Below are 20,894 nucleotides of genomic sequence, written 5' to 3' on the forward strand. Positions count from 1 at the left end.
AACCCAAAACTTAGCCACATTTTTTTTTCTGGAATACATCTGTGCTTTAAAATGCAGTGTATCCCAAATTCCCTTCCATGGATTTGAGTATCACATGCTCAGAGGCAGAAGGGGAATCTCAGAGAACCTTGGGCTAATACTACCCTTAGTTTACTGATGAGGAAACTTGAAGCTGGGGAAAGTGAAATGACTTTGAAAAGGAACCACCTAGGATTTTAAGTCTGGTGCTCTTTCGACCGCTCCAGGCTATTTCTTAATTAAACGCTACAGTGTTTATGAAAAGGATTAATGACAAAGCCTTAAGACTGGAAAGCTGGACTACTCGCTTATTGCTTCTTTTTTTCTCCCCTTGAGAGCATAGATTTGTAGCCAGAGTCCTATGTTTCCGTTCACATCTTAGCTACCTTTGTGACCTTGGGTAAGTCAAATTCCTTCTCTGGGCCTCAGTTTTGTTAACCACCACTAAAAAGCCACCAGCTAATGCCTTTTTTTTTTTTATAAGTCACATTTATAGAACATAAATGTTGACATTTAGATGTGTATCACTCTAAAGTTTACAAAGCTGTATTCTCCCTGGCTGTGCCTCATGCCTGGGAGGCTCTCCTTCCTTCACTTTGACCCCTTAAGGTCTCCACTAAAATCCTACCTTCCTCGAGAAGTCTTTTCCAATCCTTTTTAATTCTAGCGCCTTCCTTCTGTCAGTTATTTCTTATTTATCCTGTAATATAGCTCGTATATTTATCTTATTTATCCTGTATATTTTTTTCCATGTTGTTTTCCCCAATTAGATTGTAAGCTTCCTGAGGTCTTTGCTTCTTTTTGTAGACACTTGTTTGCATGTTGTCTTCCCTGTTAGAGTGTAAACTCCCTAAGCAAGGACTGTCTTTTATCTCATTGAGTCTCCCACATAGCAGGTACTTAATAAATGTTTACTGAATTGAACTGCATATGTTTCAGTTGAACTTCAAAATAACTTTTTGAAATAGGTACCTATATTATTTACGAATATGGAAACTGAGGCTTAGGGAGATGAAGTGAGGTGGGATTTGACATAATATCTTCCTGGTCCCAAGAACAGCACTTTATTCATTATTGCTCAATACCATGTCTTTATTTTTATGGTATTTCATTATGTGTTTAGGGTTCATAATTTAATGGGGAAATGTAGGAATTCTCTGCTGTCATTCTCTTACCTTTCAGACTTGTTTGTTACATAGAGCATAATGAACCATTCTTCTTTTCATTTGTCAGTTTTTCATTCAAAAGTAAGATTTCTACAGAAGCATCTGCTGAGAGACCCATAGAGTATCCACCCTTTGTTGACCATCTTTCAGTAAGTCACGTAATATACCCAGTGGAATGAACCTGGATTTGGAACCTGAGGACATGGACTGGGATCACCAGTGTGACCTTGAGCTAGTCATTTAATCTCTTTGGGCTCCCCCTCCCCCATCTCTAAAACAAGGGGGTTATACTAATTGGCCTCTACAATGCCTTCCAGCTTGAAATCTGTGATCCTTTGATAACTGTCATTTGTCCAGCATTACATAGCCATATACACCTCCGGTAATCATAAGATAGTGTAATTTTAAGAATACAAAGAGACTTTAGAGATAAAGACACTGAGGCAATGGCATCTCCAAGGAGGTGAAGTCAGTTGAGAAAGGTAATGCTGGTACGTAAGCTTGTAATTAATTCATCCTGGACTAGCATTCATGTCAGTAGTCTTTCCTCTTGTTGGTCAGCTGTTTCTGACTCTGTGACCCCATTTGGAGTTTTCTTGGCAAAGATACTAGAGTGGTTTGCCATTTCCTTCTCCAACTCATTTTACAGATGAGGAAACTTAGGCAAACAGGGCTAAGTGACTTGCCCAGGGTCACACAGCTACTAAATGTTTAAGGCCAGATTTGAACTCAGGAAGATGTGTTCTTCCTTCCAGGCCCAGCACTCAGTCTTTCCTTTACACCATTTTAAAACAATTTGGGAGGAAGGCAGGGTCCAGACATGATTTCATTGGTGGAAGAAATTTCTGATGAGGAAATTCCCTCCACCTGTGCAGATTGGCAACTCTTCTGTCACCCTCTGTCCCAGAGAAATGCCTGGAGGGCTGAGAGGTTAAGTGACTTTCCTGAAGTCACACTGCCAGCAGGTCTCAAAGTCAGGACTTGAACCTACTACTGATGGGGGATGGGATCCCAATAGGTTCAGCAGGAATTATGATCTTATCTAAGACCAGAAAACCTGCAATATTGTCTGGAAAGAATTCAAGATCTCAGGCTTAATTGGAGTGAGAGTTGTAGAAGTTTATTGTTACTCTTCCATGAGAAGCGGGCAAGAGTCCTTTAGGGGACCTGCTAGCGAGAGGGGTACATGCTTTTACCTTTAAAGGGAAGGCTGCCATTGTCAGGGCTGACCTGAAGGAGGTGCCTCAGTGCATAGACAAAGGTCCGAGCTGACCAACAGGAGCATGTGAATAGATAGTTTAGATAAGATTTGGGCCAGGTTGAAGCAGACAAAAGGAGGGTGTGGGCCAGGCCCAGAAGAAATGAAGAGATTAAGAAAGAACAAAGGGGTCACAGGGTGTTGCCTAGGTGGAGTGTGGGATAGGGGGAAGGGGCAGAGCTCAAGGATGGGAAAGGACTAATTGCAGTTATAACTTTACAAAACAAAGTGCAGTTACAAAGTCACAGACTGGTTTTACAAGTTGGTTTCACAAATTGATCTAGACCCCAGGTACCCCATCACTACCTCGAGTCCAAGGTCAGCTCTATAACTGCCAAGGAACTGCTCTGCGGCCATGAATTTCTTTTCCTCTCTCAGATTCAGGACTGCCAGGCAATTTGTCTGCTCAGTCTCTCTTTGGAAGGAAAGTTTCCGGGTATCTGGCATATTTTTTGACAGGTAATGCTAATCATGTTTTTTGATGAGTTTTTCAAGTGTCTGATAGAATACGGTGATTTGTTTTGTGACCTTGGTTAAAAGATGAGACAAGTCTCTGGGCATTTTTGTTAAAGCTGATAGATGACAGAGTCACAGTGGCCTGGGTCAGGGATGTGAAGAGGTATAGTGTCAGAGGTGTGGAGCTGCTAACAATGGCACGACACACCCCAGAGGAAATGTGGACAGCTGTCCTCTCCCTGTTATAACACAGCAGCTTTTTCACCCTGAGCGTGCCCTTTTTTGTTGTTTGTTTCTAGAATTGTGATTTTTTTCTCCTATCCTTCACCCCATGAGTTTGAACTTGAACCCACACACCATGGTACACAGTTGTGGTTTTTTGAACCTCCTTCTGCAAATCCACAAAACATGTTGTAACCAAGAAAGCACAGTTCACCCCAGGAGCCTTCACTTAGAAAAGAAACCAGGATCTGGAGGTGTAGCCATGCCCTTGGTGAGACTTTTAACTTGGTTGCGTGTTCATGTATACGTGGGTGTTCGTGCTCCCACACTTAAAAGACATGTCCGAAGGAAGAAGCCCAAAGAGAGCAGAGGAAGGGTATTTGGGGAAATGTTTCCCCTGTCAATGATTATTCAAGGGATACTACTTAAAAGGTTCATTTCTATCAAGCTCCAAGTCTTGGTTGCGCAATGTAAAATCTGCCCCTTGTTCTGTTTCATAAATGGAAATTAATGACCTGGAAATACACAGGTACTCAGCCAATTCATAGGCCTGCCTGAAGTTAGGAGTATAAAAGCTGGTGGTGATGCCTTGTTAACAGCTGCTCTGGCTCAAAAGTTTACCATCACTGTACTTAACAAATGTTTGCAAGAACATTAGCTGGTCATTAAATACCCTAATTGCCGATTTGGGGGATGTGATGCTTAATTATATTTTAAGTTTCTCCTCTGTTGCGTGAAGGGGTTACTTGGAAGAGGACACTGAAAATTGAAATGTAGCAAGCTTAGGCAAACACTAGAGCTAATTGTGTTTTATGTTTTCCTCAGATGTGAAGTGTTGAGTTTATACATGCAAAATAGTGTGTAATTCCTTGGAAGCATGAAAAGAGCTTGAATTTCCACATTCTTACTAAAAAAAGAGCCTTTTCTGAAAATCTCTAGTGCATTTAAAAGTTTATATCATGTTAATGTTTTATTGCATAAAGTTTATATTGTATTACATGTATTATCTGTGTTATATAATGGCAAATTCTTTCATGCTAAATGCAAAGAAGTATTTTGAAACACATGTGAGATTATCAGCTGGGCCCTGAAAATCATTTTCTAAAATTTCTCAAATGTTTACTAAAAAATAGGGGGGTTGCTGGGCAAAGCTTAGAGATGAGATCATCTAATCATTTCATGAAACCAGAACACAGAGAGGTCCAGTGATTTGTTTGATCATTTAACCTAGGTCACACAGGTAACAGATTAGCAGAGCCTGGGCTTCAAACCCCCTATGTCTACTTTTCTTTCCATTATATCTGCCTTTGGCCTTCCAAATCACTCAGGTTTTTATTAAGTTAGGCCTTATGCTGAGCATTGCGTTACTTGTTTCAGAAGCTATAAAGAAGTTTAATATAGAGTATCTGTCTCAAGGAGTTTATAATTGAGCAGGACAAGGCTAATATTTGTTAAACCAGTTTAAAAAAGAACTGTAGAATGTTGATCATAATTGCAGTAGGAATTCATAGAAGCAAGAAAGCAGTGTAGATTTTCTAGGTTTTTCTGCAACCATCCTCATCATCTTCTTCCGTCACAGTCATATACTCCAACTTGTTCAGGCATTCCCACATTGGTGGGCATCTCCTCAGTTTCCACTTCTTTGCCACAAAAAGAGCTACTAGAAATGTTTTTATACATATAGGTCCTTTTCCTTTTGCTTTGATCTGTTTGGGGCATAGACCTAATAGTGGTATTGCTGGATCAAAGGGTTTGCATCGTTTTTTAGCCCTTGTGCATAGTTCCAAATTGTTCTCTAAAATGTTTGGACCAGTTCACTGCTCTGCCAACAGTATCACACAAGTTGTGAATCAGTGTAGTCATTTTGGACTGATTTATGTGTATTAATGAGAGAAGTTACGGAAATTCTTCCACCTGTTTATCCCAATAATCATCCCACTGTCAAGCATATACCCCAAGGAAGGCAAAGATGGGAAGAGAAGTTTGATGTGTACACCAGAATACTGGTAGCAACAATTTTTGTGGTAGTAAAAAACTTTTTTTTTAAGCTTTTTGGAAAGCATTTGGGGTTAAGTAACTTGCCCAAGGTCACATGGCTAGTATTTTGTGTTAAGTGTCTAAGGCCTGATTTGAACTCAGGTCCTCCTCACTCCAGGGCTGGTGCTCTATTCACTGCACCACCTAGCCGCCCCAATGAAAGACACTTTTTAAAAAAGTGTCATAGTAGAATAGAATCAGAAAGGGATCCGATCCTAACACAGTACCTGGTGCGTGATAGGTGTTTAATGAATCCTTGATGACATGACTTAAGAAACTCCAAAGTCCAGGCTGCCTTCAGACAAGAACCCTCTTTGGCTCAAATAAATAAAGCCAGTTCTACTTTTGTATAGCTCTCATTATTAATAAGTTTTTTTCTTTACATCCAGCATAAAATCTGCCTCTTTGCAGCTTTTGTTGATCATATTGGAATAGATAAAGCTTTAGTCTTATTCTACTCTGACATTTTTATTAACTTAAAAGAATTCATTTAACTTAACCTCATTTTGTTCAAGACAATATTCATTTCTGGTCAACAGGCAAAGAATGATTTTTTTGCCCCTATTTCTTTTATAGTTTGGGAACTGGTACCTTACGTCATATTTATCATGCCACATGTGTTTATCAGACAGGCTGCATCCCACATAGTCATGTGTTTCCTGCCTTGTCACAGCTTAGCCGCTGAACAGTTTTCTTCACCTCAGCCTACAACATTTACTTTTGAGAACATTTTTTTTAAAATCTTGACACATCCTTATTTAAGTATTTTTCATAGGAACCACCCATGCATCAGCTTTGCATGTGCATGTAACTTACAGTGAATACAACTGATTTTCATTTTATTTGGATAGCCATGGATGCTTTTTTATATATGATAGTAAAATGTCTGCTTCCCCCTGTCCTCAAAAAATTGCTGATGTCTATTTTGTTTTCCTAAACTTCTTGTTGAGAGGCAAAATGGTGTAACACAAAGAGGGCTAGATTTGGAATCAAGCTGATTGGAGTTCAGATCTCTGCTTTGGCCTCTTGTACCAGTAGGACTTTGGTCAAATCTTTGCTCAGTTTCCTCAATTGTAAAAGGAATGGATTGAGGTCTTTCCTGTCCCTAAATTCAGATTCAGACAGCTTACAAACTTCACAGTAACCTTGCTTTAAAGTTTTCTCTCCATTTTGAAGTCTCTGTAGGATCCTCCATCACATGAAAAATAAAATCAAACTTCTTTGAAACCTTTATAAATCTCATCATTATTTGAGACTAGATTGAGTTTTAAAGGATTCCCTTTTTTCCCTCCTGCATCATCAAAAACTTGTTAAACAGCCATATATGCATTACATTTGGTTGGCAGATGTTCCAAATCAATTAAGATGACCCTGGAAATTCTGTAGGAACACTGCCCTTCTCCATTAATACTGATGTAATGCAAAGACATTGGTCCAGTGGGCAGAAAACCCAGCTTCTAGTCTAAGCTGTCACTAGATTTCTGGGTGGCCTTGACCTTGTCTCTCTGGAATTCAGTATTATCATCTGCAGAATAAGAAGATTGGCCTATATAATTTCTAAGGCCTCCCTCTTCAGTCTCTAAAGTCAACTCCCTTTAGTCAAACTCCACTCCAAATTCTACCATCAGGCATAGCAAGCAAAGGGTTGGGATCAGGATGAACGTTAGATATTTATGGACTAGTTATTGTCTTGTGATTTAAGGACACCAGAAAAAAAAACTTTTTTTTTTTTTTAAGCAATTGGGGTTAAGTAACTTGCTCAAGGTTACACGGCCAGGTGTTTCTGGGTGGGTGCTAAGTGTCTGAGCCCGGGATTTGATCTCCAGGTCTTCTCAACACTGGAGCCAGTGCTCTTACTCGCTGTGCTACCTGGCCGCCCCCCCCTCAAAAAAAAAAAAACTTTTAAAAAAGAAGAGTCTTCTTCATCCATGACCTTAAATTTCATTAGTAATTTATTCAACTCAATTTCCATTCAGCAACATATTAAATGTCTACTATGTGACAGGTATTATGCCAGGCTTTGAGGATTCAAAGAAAAAAAAATTCAAAACGGCTCCTTCTCTCAAGGAGCTTGCATTCTCCTGTAAAGGTCAGGAGATAGGGGAGGGGAACTACACCTACATAAATTAGTAAATTCAGAACATACACACAGATGTGACCTATGGCCTAGTGCTACCAGCCTAATGGTTCTGACCGTAGGTGGACTGGATCTAATGCTGGGCACCTGACTCAGAGATGGTCAGTTTCTGTCTTTGACACCCTGGAGTTTCACTTTAGAGCTATCTTCAAAATAAAGCTTACATATTGCTCACATACAAGTTTCAAATGTGGGTAACACATTCCCCAGTTTCCATTTTAGGCACTCTTTGCTAAATAAGCTTCTCCCCACCTACACACACTTCAGCTCAGCATATTCAGCCCTGCATCTCGCTGCCTTTACTCTCTAGTTAGGAAATTGAACAGAGATGGTTTGACTCTTTTCTCAAGGAACGTGCTATGTCAAGAAATCTCCTTTCTCTTCTATAATTAATTTTTTTTCAAGCAGCAAAAATCTGTTCTCTCTTCCTCCCACTCCCATCCTTCCCCATTGTGAATGAAAAAAAAACAAACAAACAAAGCCTGTTATTAAACATGTATAGTTGAGTAAAACAAGTGTATTCCTTGGACATCTTCCCCTCTCTCTTGAAGGGGGATCTCTCCCCTCTGTCTTGAGTTAAGGAGCTCTTGAATTCAGGGAGTCCATTTTTAGGATCTCTCCCCTCAGGCTTCCATCCAACATTGGTGTTTCTTTGTCTCGTGCATTGGCTGAAATTATCTGTGTCCTGACTACTTCCTTATCTTGACCTGGAAAATCCATTCTCCGAAAATCTGGTCTCTGTTCAGAAAAGGAAACAATATAGGAGAAAGTGACCAGTTAATCAGTTAACATTTAAGTGTCTGCTATGTGTGTCAGCCATTGTACTAAGCACAGAGTATTAAAAAGAAAAATAAAAGACAACCCTGCCCTCAAGGAGCTCACAGTCTAATGTGGGAGACAGCAAGCCAACAACGACATACAAACAAGTTGTATGCAGGATAAATAGGAAATAAGTGAAAGAGAGAAGACACTAGAATTAGGAAGGGTTGGGAAAGGCTTTCTGTAGAAGATTGGATTTTAGTTGGGGCATACAGGAAGGGAGAGCATTCCAGGCATGGGGGGACAGCCAGGGAAAATGCTCAGAGCTGAGAGATGGAGTTATCTTGTTCATAAAACAGCCAGTGTCACTGTATGGAAGAGAGTGGTGTCATAGAAACCTAGAAAGAAGAGAGTATCAGGGAGGAGAAGGTGATTAACAGTATCAAAGGCTACTGAGAAGCAGAGGAGAAGGATCTTGTGTCTAGGAAAGCCCCTTTCAGGATTGTCATTGTGCTTCTTCATTTGGACCAAAATACCATCCTCCCCCTGCTCGTGTTGAATCCCTAACATCTCAGTTTAAAATGAACATATCTGGTCCTTTCCTCTCTAACCTGAGAATGAGTGGAATATAGAGAAAAGGAGGATCTGTTTTTCACTCATTTTTATTGTGGCTGATAGATGAGAGAGCAGGAAAAGGAGAGATGGGTGGATGTAGGAAGTCTTCCAGTAGTCACCACTGTGATCATATGTCCAGTGGGGAGGAAGATGGTTCCTCCTACCAAGTTGGTCTCTTATTTTTGCAGATTTGGGCTCAAGAATAAACAGACAATGCTGATCAAACTAAAGAGGCATCTTTTTTTTTTTTTTGGAGGGGGGCACAGTTGTGTGTCCTTGGTTTTCCAAGGACCAATGACATCACCAGTGAAGGCTTGACTTGTATGTTAATTGGATTTAAGTGAGGCAGAGCTACTCAAAGTCATCAGCCTCACTCTCTCTCTTCCTGGGCAGTTAGGTGGTGTAGTGCGGTGGCATTAAAACTCAAATAGAAAAGAGAAACTAAACCGTAAATGAAGATCGTTGATGGAGAAAGCCACATGCTGACATTATATATGTTCTATTGTATTTTTTACTTATTTTGTTAAATATTTTCTGATTATATTGTAATCTGTGAGATGTGTCTCTTGTTTGATACTTCTGATGTGGACTAGGGGGAGGTTAGGTGTTCCATGGAGTTAGGAAATTAAGATTAAGATCCTGCCTCAGACATATGATTTAACTGCTCTTAACTTCAGTTTTCTCCTCTGTAAAGTGAAGGTGATGATAATAGCCCCCTTTTCAGAGGGTTGTTATGAAGATGAAATGAGAAAATATTTGTAAAACATCACAATGCCTGGCACAGAATAGGCACTAAATAAATGCTTGTCCACTCTCTCCCGTGTTGATTTAATCTTCCATTTTTCCATTGATTTCCATTTCCATTGATTGAGTCTTCCATTTTCATTGTTGTAGGTCTGCCTTCTTCCCTCAGCATTACTTCATACAAGGCTAAGGAAGCCTACATATGTGTGTATGTGTGCGTGTATTGAAGAGATATTGCAGAGGTAAAATCGACAGGCCTTGGCAACAGATTGGATCTTAGAGGGGTGAGAGAGAGAGGAGTTGAGAATGACCCCTGAGTTACCAATTTGAAGGACTGGGAGGGTGGTATTGGTTTCAAGAATAATAGGGAAGTTGGGGGAGGAATTTTTTTGGGTGAAGGTACAGAATACAGTTCTGGATATGTTTAGTTTTATGATGTCTACTGGATAGACAATTTGGGATGTCCATATATTATATAAATATATAATGCATGTTTATACATATATACATATATAATATTATCCATTATTTTATATATACATACATATGCACGTATTATATATCCATTTTATATACATATATATGTATAAATATCCATTTTATACGTGCTGGTATAGTAGATACAGTACAGGGCCAGAAAAGACTCATCTTCCTGAGTTCAAATCAGGCCTCAGACACTTATTAGCTATGTGACTCTGGGTGAGTAACTTAACCCTATTTGCCTCCGTTTCCTCATCTGTAAAAATGAGCTAGAAAAGGAGATGGCACTCCAGAATCTTTACCAAGAAAAGCCCAAATGGGGTCTCAGAGAGTCAAACATGACTGGAAAATGACTGCATATTATACAAACATGAATTCTAATAGAGAGACAGCTTGGAGTGGTCAGTAAAGCCTAGTGAGTAGAGGACCAGTCTTGAAATCGGCAAGGTGGAGCTTCATGTTACCTCCCTAACACATTCTAGCTGTAAGTCTTCCAGCAGGCTGGAGTTTCTCTGTGTCCTCAGGCAACTCTCTGAGAGAGGTTACCAGTCTATATAAGCAGAAGGAGTTGCCCTACTTCTTTGGAATCACAGTTTCCAAATAACAATTTTTAAAATTCTGGTTTAACTTTACAATAGCTTTTCAGCTCATAGAATCCCTCGCTTTCTTCTACATAGATCTTGGACATCTCACCATAACTGTCCTTCTCTACCTTGTTATTTGCTTGATTTTGTGCTGTTTTTCAGTCATATCTGATTTTTCATGACCCATTTTGGAGTTCTCTTGGCAGAGATATTGGAGTGGTTTGCCATTTTCTTCTCCAGTTCATTTTACAAATAAGGAAGCTGAGGCAAACAGGGTTAAATGACTTGCCCAGGGCCACGCAGCTAATAAGTATCTGAGGCTAGATTTGAACTCAGAAGAATGAGGTTTTTTTTACTTCAGGGTACTCTATCCACTGTACCACCTGGCTATGTTCTATATTGATCCTTTACACACATCCCAAAAGTCCCATTATACTTAATAACTTATTAAAACTGCAGTTTAAAAAAAAACCCTCTGTATATAAATATCCCCTAATCTTATATATGTCCATGTCTCCCTGGTAAACTTTTTGAGAGCAGGGACTGATTGATTTGTTTGTCCAGCACAGTGACTGGGGCACATATTAGGCCCTTAATAATTACTTGTTGATCGTTTGATTACAGAAAATGTAGAGGGATGTTAAGTGCATGCTCAGAAAATGTCTGTGGTAGGTGTGTAATTAGATAAAGAAATTACCTCAGCACTGGCCCTGGAGTCAGGAGGACCAGAGTTCAAATTCAGCCTCAGACACTTGACACACTTACTAGCCATGTGACTGTGGGCAAGTCACTTAACCCTAGTTGCCCTCCAAAAAAACAAATAAAAAAAATTACCTTGATGAACAGTTAAACAATGTCAGAGATTGTTTATTGGAAAATAAATGTTAAAGGAAAGGTAACAACAGTTTTCTCAGGTCTTCCTCTCACTTAAATGAGAACTTGGGTTTTGTTTGTTTTTGTCTTTTTGGAGGGGGGCAGGCAGGACAATTGGGGTTAAGTGACTTGCCTGAGGTCACATAACTAGTAAGTGTTGTGTCTGAGGCCATATTTGAACCCAGGTCCTCCTGACTCTAGGGCTGGTGCTCTTATTCACAGCATCATCTAGCTGCCTCCAGTAGAACTTGGTTTTTCATTACTTCCTGGTGCCATCCTTCTGGCCTGATGACCAGGCACATCTTTAGAGGGCCTGTGGCTTGTGAAGTGCTGAGATGGCTTTCCTGGCATAAAAAGGCAGTCTCCCAGTAGTTACTTGGCCATTACATGACTGTAGCTTTTCAGCCAGTGATGGAAACCTTGGCATTAAAAAGTTGGTAGGATTATTCTCCTTCACAAAGTTTTGCTTTTCAGCAAATGACAAGACCTCCTAGGTACAAGGCTCAGATGATAAGGGAAGTAGGGCTTTTTCTCTCTCTCGGGGAGGGTGTGTACCTATATGAGAAACAGGAAGTTGTAGTCTAACTGCCTGTGTTGAGGTTTTAACTCAAGCCAGTGCAGGTGTGCAGTAGACACGCAGCTCAGCTGCTCAGTTTATCTCCTTTCCAGACACCTTGGCAGCTACCTACTTCGACAGAAACTCTTTTTAAAAAATTGATGTGTAGAGAGAAGTATGACTACATTACAGCTGAAAGAACTTTCCCATTCAGGGCTTTACAGGAGGAGACGAGATCGCCCAGATAGCCTGGGACTAAATGGGTTACCCAACGAGAAGTCTAGGTGAGTGCTTATTAATGGTTGGCTACAGGTAAAGGCATCTTATGATTGGAATGGGATTCCATAACCTTTAGAGAGAGGTAATAAGAAGGAATACAATGGAGAGAAAATTCAGGTAGGAATTTAAAGCCTACAATAAAGAGTTTAATAAAACCCTAAAACAGACCTAAGGTGGGGGCACTAGGGCTTACATTATTACTAGATCAGTACTTTGTAAAAACCCAGGATCTCAAGTTATAAAAGACAGATTCCCTGTCTACTGGTTTTCCATCATGCCTTTCTTTCAGTTTTATCTGATGTAAAACTTTCTTTTGGAAACATGCCTTCTTAATAAATTATGATTTATAATTTAAAGGATACTGTTACTAAAACCTTAGAATATGTGGCTTCTCTGGGATCCTCAATGATGTAGTCATAGTGTGTGTGTGTGTGTGTGTGTGTGTGTGTGTGTGTACACACATTTGTAAAATGGCCTGGTGTAGCTTTATAGATCGTGATGCTTTATTTATTTATTTTTGAGAAGGGAAGTTGGGGGAGGGTCCCCCCCCACCTCCACAGGGAGTTATTTGTTATTTAAATGGATTTAGACAGAAGAATGCTGTAGAACTGCTTAATGTGACCTAGGAAGGAAGGGTAGCTAAAAATTCACAAACTATTTCACCACAAAGGTTGTTTCCTGGAGATTTAATTTGTCTTAAAATAACATGATTTACTTTTTGATTATAACTGGGGAGAATTCTACACCTTAGTTTCCAAAAAACCATTGAAGTTATCCCAAATATATAAACTACTAAGGAAATGATTTAGGTGGTTTGCTTCTGATCTCAAATATATTTCTGTTTTAGTGCTGACTAAAGGCAGAAGGAATGGGAGGGAATTCTCTATTTCTTAATTACATTTACTCTATAATACTTTATCTTATTTTTAGACTCTTAATTTTAGCATTGGAGAACTCCCTGATTAAACTGTTACAGCCTCAGCTAAGCATTATCTTCTATAAAATACTCATTTTCAGATGCAATTCAGCATTCCCAATTTAAATTTTATATAGAGATCTATTCTAAGCACATTTTAACCTCAAAATTAAATTGGCATTTGCATTACTTATTATAGGGAATTGTAATTCAGAAATAAGTTTTTCTACTTCATTATGTTTCCTTTTCCTTTTAAAAGAGCTATTTGGAATCACTTAAATTAGTAATGATCATTTTATTCTTGATGGATTGGGCTTTATCTTTCAAATCTCTAGATAGCTTACATTGAATTTAAGTAAAAATCTCTGATGTTCTGCAAAAGAGGTTTTTGAAGCTTCATATTTCATTGAGAAGCAGTGGTAATATTACCAGGAAGAAATACTGGGGCAAGGTAAACATAATTGTTTAGCCCTTATGTCACTTAATTTTAGACTTTTTCCTTAATTTTAAATATTTACATTAAATTTAAATATTAAATTATACACAAAGTGTATAATAGCTTATGTGGAAAAAGCATGTATCATATAAGAAATGTTAACCTATTATATCACAATGGAATAAAGGGAAGGTGCAAAGCTCCAGCTTAAGACCATGACACTTTAATAAAAGCTTGTGTGAGGCATGTAAAAAAAATCTTAGTTTCTTTTTCCCAACTTGACAGGCATGTTGGAAATGATTTCTAAAATCTTTGGAGTAAAGTCTAATCTAACTCTGTTCCAAACTACTTAGAGAAGTTGTTATAGATAAATTTTGCTTCAGATTTTGGATAATAGTAAGAGTTTTTCCATTAATATTTGTGGTCCTTTAGTATTGAACATTATATTATAGGCAGTAGATGCAGTTAATATTTATCTCACATTCATACAACACAATTTTGAGCTAAACCTAAACACTGAAATCATATTTTCAAGGATTAATTTTATTGTCTGCAAATAAACTATTTGAGACCTTTATCATGTCTTTTTCAGCTGTTTTTGCCTTTGAACTTTGAAGGTACAGCCAAAAGATAACTGCAATTGCTTAACTAAATCTAATTAGTACTAGTAGATTAAGGCTGATCTCTCACTCCAATTTAGGGACTGCATTCTGAAACAGGTATCTGTTCTCTTTTCTACTCTATTTCCTACATTCATTTACTTTTTTTTTAGGAGTAGCAATGGATGGCCAGAGAACAGAGAACAGAGAACATCTTGTCAGTCGTTTCATTTTTTTAAAATTTAGATTATTTGACAAACAGAATCCCTTTTCCTTCCCTCCCCTGTTTTATGCTATTTCTAAATATTTTTAGTGTTCAGGATTAAAATTCTAAAGTTGGTACACATAATCAAACCCAAATACTCACTGTTAGCTACTAACAAATACATTTTTGTCTGTCCTACAGCTTCACCTGTTGCTCAAATCATATTACTGTTCAATCCTTTCTCACTCACAGACTTGTTTTGTTTCCTTGGCACCTCATCAGTATGGTACAACAGCAATATTAATGTTGCCAAAAAGATGTTACATCCTTGATACCAAAAATGAAATATTAAGTGGAAATCCAGTTTAACCCTAAACATAAAATACAGACTACTCTAGTCCTTATTCATAGGATTAAATTTCATGCCTTAAGGAACTCTGTTTGCATAAGAATGCAGTGCTTCTGATAAATGCCTTTGGAGGCATTTGTTTGGAAGTTTTGAGGATGCCTTGAAATTTATGGTAATACATAGTAATGTTTTTTTTTTTTTTAATTTTCAGTTCCAACTTCTCTCCCTCCCTCACTCAGTATAAAGGCAAGCATCATGATACCCCTTATACTTTAGAAGTCATGTAAAACAGTTAAATGTTAGTCATGTTGTCCCCCCAAAAAGCAAGAAAAATAACATAAAAGAAAATTTGCTTAGCGTTCTCTCTCATGAACCTGCTTGAGCTGTGTTTGTTGCTCAGTGTAGCTAAGTCTTTCACAATTCTTTATAGTTACAATATTGCTATTATTATGTACAGTGTTCTCCAGGTTCTGCTCACTTCACTTTGTATCAGTTCATGTAAGTCTTCCTAGGTTTTTCTGAAACCTTTGTCACTTCTTATAGTTCTTATAGTATAATATGTGGTATTTAGTTAAACACTTCATACCCAGAATTCAGGTTTTTCTCCTCAGTGGGCAGCCATAGACTCTGAATTTCCTCTGGTTAATATAGGCCCCCAAAGAAAAACCCAACAAAATAGAATTGCAACTTAGTATTGTGTTAAAGGTCTGTGACCTCCTAGAGAGGTAATTAACTATTGCTACTGCTAATAGAAAATTATTGGGCAAGATGACCTTTCTCATGGAGTCTATAAGCTTGACAGTAATGAAACCTGTCATATCATATTTCAATTCCCAAAATAATTGGGGATATTTTTGCTTATGTGTGCTAGTTGGAAAATGATTTAGATTCACTGACTCCAGGGCCGGTGCTCTATTCACTGCACCACCTAGCCGCCCCAATTCAACAAGTAGAGTATTTGGGTCCTACTGTCACTTGTCCCTGAATATATACTGTTCTCTAACAATGAAATCTTACACAAAAGTTAGGTAGGTTTACACTGAGGAAGATTTATATGGCATAACTATGTCTACTATGAAAGTCAGTTGGTTGACAGATGTCTATCAGCCTCTTAGCGACTGGCATGGAAGGGGGAGCTAGACCATGGGCTTGACAAAGCCTGTTGTAGCACACTCATAGATGACATCCATATTTTATATGAGGTATGTCTAGGGAAAATGTAAGGCCTGTGTTTGGACTAATAGATTATATTTTTATTTTCAGGTGTAGCTACAGTACAGTTGTCTGTGTACACATTAGAAACTTTAGACTGAATTAATCCTTTTTAAATGTGTTCCAGCTTGACCTAGATAGTTGTGATTCTGCACACTGCAACAATAATATATGCATCTATATATACTTCTATTATATAAAATATTAGCTTTTAAAAAGAATAGTGCTAGAAATAAGCTCTGCGATACATACACACATGCAGACACCTGTATCTACTCATCATGTTGCAAATTATGAAGCCATGTTAGAAAATACGAGGGAAACAATTGGTAAAGCGGTCTTCCCACCCTCCATTTTTGTTCCTTTGATCTACTTTCTTATCACTTAATTACTGCCTTTGCCCTTTTTGTCATTCTTAATAATGTGATTTCATTGGCTAATGAAGAAAACTCTCTTTGCCAGTGAAGATCAGTTCCTTTTCTGCTACCTATATAGTCTTTGAGAATTACCCAGAATTCTGAGAATGGTAAGAGTCTTGCCCAGGTTAAAATAGCCAGTATGTGTCAGAGGAAGAACTGGAACCTAGGCTTATGACTTCTAGGCCAACTCTCTTGGCCTAGGCCAAGCTACCGCGTACCAATCATTTTGTTCGCGCTCAAGTGCTATGGGAATGCTTAGTTTTTTGTTTCTTTTTGTTTTTTGCTTTTTGGAGGGAGAAGGCGGGGCAACTGGAGTTAAATGACTTGTCCAAGGTCACACAACTAGTAAGTGTTAAGTGTCTGAGGCCAAATTTGAACTCAGTTCCTCTTGACTGTAGTGAATAGCCAGTGCTCTATTCACTTTGCCACCTAGTGGCACCAAGGGAATGCTTAGTATTAAAGAATCCAAGATTGTTAATGTTTGCTAATGTTAGAAGGGATGCCCTTGAGATTTCACAGATGAGGAAATGAGACCCCAGTCAAAGAGTTGACCAGTTGCAAACCCAGCATATCTGTTCCCATGATCCCAGCCTCCTCCCACTCCTCTCCCCCCACGCACATACTCTGGACTAAGTCAAGAGACTTAAGAGGCGCCATGTTGTAAGGGATTGAGTGGTATCAGGGAAAGAATACTGGATAAGGAATTTCTCAGTGAGAATCCCAGCCCTTCCACTCATAGCTTGTATGATGTTGGGCGAGTCATTTAATTTCTCTAGGCCTCAGTTTCCCCCTGTAAAATGAAGGGATTGGACTAGACCCCTCAGGTTCCCTTGAATCTATGATTCTATGACTTAAAGTTGGAAAGACATACCTCAGGGACTCAACTAGCTGTGTGACCCAGAGAAAGTCACTTAGCTTTTGATTTCAGCTTCTTCGTCTCTAAAATGGGAATACTAATAGCACTTACCTTACATACTTACTGTAAGGTTCATATGAGTTTTTATTTCTATAAAGCACTTTGTAAACCTTAAATCACTACATAAGTGCCAGCTGTTGTGTTTTCCCCCCAGTTCTGCCAACTGTATAGACCTTAGGCAATTCATCTACCCTCTCTGGGTCTCAGTCTTCAGTCTCCAGTAAGGAGATTGGACCAAACAATCAGTTCCACGAGAACTCTAACCTGTGCTTCTGACTAGACCACATGACACATTTCCTGAAGGGAAGATATTATGTTAGCCTATCTGCCATCTAAAACATTTCTGTGTGGTAGAGAGTATTGTTGAAATGGAAAGTTAAAGTAGCTGTCTTCTCATTGTAAGACTGGGGCCTACAAAGGGAAGTAAAACTCTTTGAAATATGTACATGTTCTCTTCCTATCAGTTCTCTGAGTACTGAAAGATAAACATGAATTCTTAACAGGCCTGATCTGTTAATCTATTGCACAACACACATATCATACATTTTCTAAGTGCAGATTCCCATGACAAAATTAAATTCCAACAATATAACATTATTGACTTTTACATTCTTTGTATTTTATATCATCAGATTGGAAAAGAATAACAGGTAATTCTCATATCTTAGAAAATATCCAGATGTCATTCATTCACTTAAGCAAGAAAAGTAATTTGACTAAAACTGTGATTTGGATATATGGTTTTGTTTTCTATGGTTGTTACAAGTGAAATAATACTGATATATTTGGCAGAACCAGGAGAATGCTTTTAAGTTATTGTATATTCCCAGATGGGTCATTCTCTCTCCATATATTCCTATATTAAGCTGGAACATAGTAGGTACCTAATAAATGGTACTACAACTACAAAGGACATATGAAGGAAGATGCTATCCCAAAATGTAACAAAAAATAAATAAAATTTAAAAAAATAAATGCTTCTACACATACTTAAATGCAATGCACAGTATGTGCCTAATAAATGCTTGCACAAACACACACGTACATATACTTGCCTGCCATTCTCAAACTTTTTAGTCTCAAGATCACTTTATACTCAAAAAAAATTATTAAGAGCCTTCCCCCAAAGATCTTTTATTTATTTGGCTTATATCAGTATTTGCCAGATGAAAAATTAAAATAACTTAGTATTATTCTGAAAATAGTTTTGACCTTGAAAAGCTCCCTGAAGAGGTCTCAGGTACTCCCAAAGGTACCTACCTGGACCACACTTTCTTTCCAGGGTTTTTTGGGTGGGTTTTTTTTTTTTGAGGCAATCAAGGTTAAGTGACTTGCCCAGGGTCACTAAGCTAATATGGCCACATATGAACTCAGGTCCTCCTGACTGCAGGGCTGGTGCTGTATCTACTGCGCCACCTAGCTGCCCCTACTTTTTCTAATAGTATAAATTGCAAAGAAGGTACCCATCTGTAAAGGGAATTTCCTTACCTAGAAACTTCCTTTACTATTGAAATCGCAAGTCCAATTCCAATTTAGCAAAAATTAGGCACTCAATAAGTGCTCATTAAATAACTTTTAGTATGAGATTTATCCCATGAATGTTCTGAATTACAGCTGATCATTTTTTATCTTAAACATTGACACCCTATGAAGTTATCAGGCATAAAAATTAACATTTTAAAACTCATTTGCCCCCCTGGTAAAAGATAAAAACATACTTTGGGGGCTTCTTTACCAAGGGGCTGAGTTTTAAATGAGAAAAACAGATAATAGTGAATAGCTTGATCCACTATTACTAGAATAGTGTACCCTCTACTTCAGAAAACAATGCAGAGGAAACAAGGCAATGAGACTCTAGTTAATCAGTGAACTTAAGGAAATTTCACGTGCAAAATTCAGGAAGTGAAAAAGGGCAGGTAGGACAAAATTGGTAACAGCTCAATGTGACTGGAACTCTGAGTAGTATATGAAGGGGAGTAATGTCAAATAATTCTAGAGGGGTAAATAGGCTAAAGCCAGATTGGAAGGATTTCTTCAGTTTAAGCGTGAAGAATTGATATTTTATGTTTATAATTGCATGTATGTGTGTGTGGGGGGGGTAAAAGAACTGGAAACAAGAGTACCTGTCAGTTGGAATGCCTGAAAAATTATGATATGTGAATGTAGTGGAGTAATATTGTGCTGTAAGAAATTACAAAAAAGAAATGTGCAGAGACTTAAATGAATGATTAATGTTAAGTGAGAGGAACCCCAAGAGCAACTTGTACACATTCAACAACTCTAATAAAGACAAACAACTTTCCAAGACTTAAGAACACTTTTCAGTTCAATGACCATTATAATTTCTGCAGACTGATGATGAAGAATGCTGCCTGTCTCTTGACAGAGAGATGATAGGGGCGTCCAGGTAGCACAGCGAGTAAGAGCACCAGCTCCAGTGTTGAGAAGACCTGGAGATCGAATCCTGGGCTCAGACACTTAGCACCCACCCAGAAACACCTGGCCATGTAACCTTGAGCAAGTTACTTAACCCCAATTGCTTAGGGGCGGCCAGGTGGCTCAGCAAGTAAGAGCACTAGCTCCAGTGTCTGAATGACCTGGATCGAATCCGGGCTCAGATACTCAGCACCACACCCAGAAATAACTGGCCTTGTAACCTTGAGCAAGTGACTTAACCCATATTGCTTAAAAAAAAAAAAAAACCAGATGATAGATCCAACATGCAGAAGAGACATCATCTTTCTTCACATGACCCATGCTTTTGCTTGGCAGTGCACATTTGTTACAAGGGGTTTGTTTTCCTTTCCCTTTTTTTTTTTTCTGATGGGGCTTGAGAGCAAAAGAAAATTGCTTATTAATTGGGGGAAGGGGTAGGGCAAGGATTTCTATTTTAACCTGGAGTTTATGCTAAGCCACTGAAAGCTTGTGAAAAGGACAGTGATTTGCTCAGATTTGTGGCAGGATTTCTTTGTGGCAGTGCTTAGAAAACTCAGTTGGTAAATAGAATGATAGGAGGCAGGGAGATTAGTAAGGAGGCCAAATTATATAATGGTCCAGGAAAGAAGGAATAATGGCCTCAATTAAGGTAATATCAGTAAAAGCATAAAGGAGGGAATGGGCTTACAGTTTTGTGGAAATAAAATTGGTATGATTTGGCAGCTGATTGATGTCTAGGGGGGTGATGGGAGAGGGAAGGCTGAAAAGATGATTTTGAACACTCTTGGGAAGATATTGTTTGGACAAGTCACTTAACCGTGATTGCCTGGGGGGGGGGGGGGAGAAAGAGAGAGAGAAGAGAGAGGGAGAGGGAAGATGCTGTTGCTGTCATTCTATCTCATGAGCTCGTTGAGAAAAAAGTCATTTGTAAAATTTTAAGTGCTGTATAAAGTGCTTTTTATAAAACCGGGCTCTGTGATTCCAGAGGACTAACAATGAAATATGCCACCCACCTCCTGATAGAGAAATGAAAAACCTAAGAGTTGTGTATGCATACTTAGAGGTGGTCTGTATAGATAAAGATACTTGTTTTGTTTGACTCTGATGTGTTTGTAAGTAGGATTTTTGTTTTTCCTTCATTCTCAAAGTGGGGAAGGAGAGAGAGAGAGAGAGAGAGAGAGAGAGAGAGAGAGAGAGAGAGAGAGAGAGAGAGAGAGAGAGA

At 38.6% G+C, this 20,894-nt stretch overlaps 1 protein-coding gene across 2 annotated transcripts in view; it reads left to right on the plus strand.

Moving 5' to 3' along the window:
• The window catches only part of LIMS1 (LIM zinc finger domain containing 1), a 215,390-nt gene that overhangs the window by 123,123 nt on the left and 71,373 nt on the right, over positions 1-20,894 (plus strand). The window contains exon 1 of one of the 2 annotated variants that reach the window (XM_069094012.1): positions 11,958-12,189. The exons of the other annotated variant lie outside the window; for it this stretch is intronic. Coding sequence (XP_068950113.1) covers positions 12,083-12,189 — 107 coding nt within the window. The 5' untranslated portion in view covers positions 11,958-12,082. Of the gene's footprint in view, positions 1-11,957; positions 12,190-20,894 lie in introns of those variants that run through there. 2 annotated transcript variants of the gene reach the window in all.

The sequence above is a fragment of the Petaurus breviceps genome, unplaced genomic scaffold (genome assembly GCF_028583685.1).
Source record: "Petaurus breviceps papuanus isolate PSGF00001 unplaced genomic scaffold, PetGlider_PUasm1.0 214, whole genome shotgun sequence".
Lineage (NCBI taxonomy): Eukaryota > Metazoa > Chordata > Mammalia > Diprotodontia > Petauridae > Petaurus > Petaurus breviceps.